Source organism: Phanerochaete carnosa (assembly GCF_000300595.1).
Source record: "Phanerochaete carnosa HHB-10118-sp unplaced genomic scaffold PHACAscaffold_803, whole genome shotgun sequence".
In the NCBI taxonomy this organism is placed as follows: domain Eukaryota; kingdom Fungi; phylum Basidiomycota; class Agaricomycetes; order Polyporales; family Phanerochaetaceae; genus Phanerochaete; species Phanerochaete carnosa.
Window position 1 is genome coordinate 1 of NW_006768430.1, and position 2472 is coordinate 2472.

The 2472-nt window shown below is 46.3% G+C and overlaps 2 protein-coding genes across 2 annotated transcripts; both read left to right on the plus strand.

Annotated features, from left to right (window-relative positions):
- Positions 1 to 367: 367 nt before the first annotated feature.
- PHACADRAFT_203065 (uncharacterized protein) lies at positions 368 to 1989 on the plus strand (the record flags this gene model as incomplete). Its single annotated transcript, XM_007403147.1, has 3 exons — positions 368 to 398; positions 909 to 1236; positions 1290 to 1989. The coding sequence occupies 3 exons, from the start codon at positions 368 to 370 to the stop codon at positions 1987 to 1989; spliced, it is 1059 nt and encodes a 352-aa protein (XP_007403209.1).
- Positions 1990 to 2038: 49 nt separating this feature from the next.
- Positions 2039 to 2448, plus strand: PHACADRAFT_203066 (uncharacterized protein; the record flags this gene model as incomplete). The annotated part of the gene is made up of 2 exons (XM_007403148.1): positions 2039 to 2295; positions 2355 to 2448. 2 exons carry the CDS (start codon positions 2039 to 2041, stop codon positions 2446 to 2448), a joined length of 351 nt encoding a protein of 116 aa, XP_007403210.1.
- Between the last annotated feature and the right edge of the window lie 24 nt (positions 2449 to 2472).

Sequence of the window (2472 nt, forward strand, 5' to 3'; positions counted from 1 at the left end):
TATCACGGGGCTAATTTTATACTATTTTGCGCGGATAGAGGTACAAAAACACATTCAGTTTGTTTCGTAAATACACTTAAGCTATTTTCCTATGGGGATGTTATTGTTTTAGTGGTATGAAAAGATACACTGCTTTTACACCTTTTGAGGTGTTAGGAGAGTCGAAATATTCTCAGGGCGAAATCATCATCATTTCTTTCTCCACATTTTCCCCAAAAAGATTCCTTCCAGGTGAGACAAAAAGAACAAACTTATTTTGTGGTTCCTGTCTCCACAAAATATGAGGTAGAAAAGCTGGACTTTTATCAGGGAAACTTGTATGGAAAAAACTGGTATTGTTTTCAGACATAAGATTGGTCACCCACTCATGGCCTATTGCCCCCTTCTCATCGTCTGCTGTGCGCCCACTCATCGCCCCGCGCATTGATGGCCACTTGCTAGGAGATCGCCCGCACATCACCCACACATCACCCACTCATGTTATGATGGGCATGGTGGCATGGGATATCATTTCCTATTTTGTCTCTGACTATAGCCTAGTAGTACGACTCACTTCCGACTCATAGAGCGCAGCTTCCCTGACTCACCCGCAGTCCCTTTGACTAGTAGACTAGTCCTTAGGTTAGGTTGAGCAATAGTATAAATACCCCGCGCATGTACAGTAGTATCTCAGCTTTCAGCTCCTTCGTATATTCACGTTTCTTTATTCTGCTCTAACCTCATCTGCGGATAAGACGATCAGACAAGCTTCAGGCTTGCTAAGAAACCTCTGTCATAACATTAGCTGAAAGCTTCTCAACAAGGCGAACCTAAGACAGGTCTACGCCACGAAGAATAGTCAAGACGACTACTCCACAAGCAACTGGGGTGAACGACTGCGCCACAGCAGCACACAGACATAACTTTAGGCCTGACAATAGGCACGACTACCATCGATACGACGAAGGACATTGGAGACGTTGTTTTCAACAACTCTGCCCCAACCGATACTACGCATATCAAGGAACAGTACGAGTACCACAAGGACTCGTCCTCTGCGACCCAGCACAAGAAGAATTCATTCGAGAAAGGGACAGACTTAACGAAGAAGCCAGGCTTAGAGAAGAACAAGCCCAACAAGCAACTCAACTATCCGCTAGCGTACCACCATCCAGACCACAGACACCACACCCATACGATCAATCTCGCAGACATAGCCAAGCACCCAGCAGGGCAGAAACCTCTACCTCTATTGAAGTAGACGACGAAACACCCGAAGTACAAGGATTACTTCAGGTACCAGAAATCAGACTCGAACCATTCGATATTCCCTTCCCGAATCTCGACGTACCTATCCCACCTGAACGACAGGAGGAAATATACGAAGTTACCAGACAACTTCAGACATCCTCCACAATGACAGATACAAATACTCTCATGCGAGAAATGATTGAGGCACTTCAAAAAGCAAACAAACATGCCTCTACTCCAAAGCCCCAGAAGTTCGATGGCACGCAGCAAATTCAGGACTTCCTGAAAGACTGCGACATCTACTTTAAAGGCAAAGACACAACCAAGGATGCAAAGAAAATTCTCTTTGTACTCAACAACACCGAGAAGAAGCCACACAACTGGTGTCGCACCAAGTTTGACGAATACGAAGCCAGCACAACTTGGCCCACATGGACCAAATTCAAGGAAGACTTTGCCAAAGCCTTTCAGAAGGTGGATAGCGAAGTCGACGCCATCGTAAAACTCAACAGAATAATGCAGTCAGACTTCGATTCAGTCAATGACTACAACGTCAAATTTAACCAACTCGTCAAAGAAGCCAAGTACAACAACCTGAGCACAGACACCTACCTCCAACGTACCTATACAGGAGGACTCAAATCCGTCCTTGCAAAGACTCTCATCCAACAAGAAAAGAAGCCAACCACACTCCAAGGATGGCAAGAAGAAGCACTCAAGCTGGACAACGCAGAAATAGAATGGGACAAGCTCAGATGAGGAAGACAAAGGGGAAGGATCAACAAGACTACCTCTCACTCCGGAGGAAATGGAGGAGGAGGAAGAACTCAGGAACGCGACCCCGATGCCATGGACATCGATGCCGTATCCCGAGACCAAACACGCCGAGAAGGACAATGCTTCAATTGCGAAGGCAAGGGACATATTGCCAGAAATTGTCCTTCGCCCAAGAAACCCCAGCAACGCGACCAACAAGGAAGATACCAACCCAATCGCTCGCAACAAGGCAACCGTCCTCAGACAAACCAAAGATCAGGACAATGGAATAAAGGAAATTCCACCAATGTCCGCGCTACAACGGTCAGAGAGGAACCCAACCTCATTGATCTCGACAACAAACCTAGAGATTTGGTCAAAGAAGTAACCAAACTCTCTCAAGAAGATGCTAAGGATCTCTTCGCCCGTTATCTCGAAGCTAATCCGGATTTTCATGTCTGAGGGTTGCCCCAACGTCAACGCCTC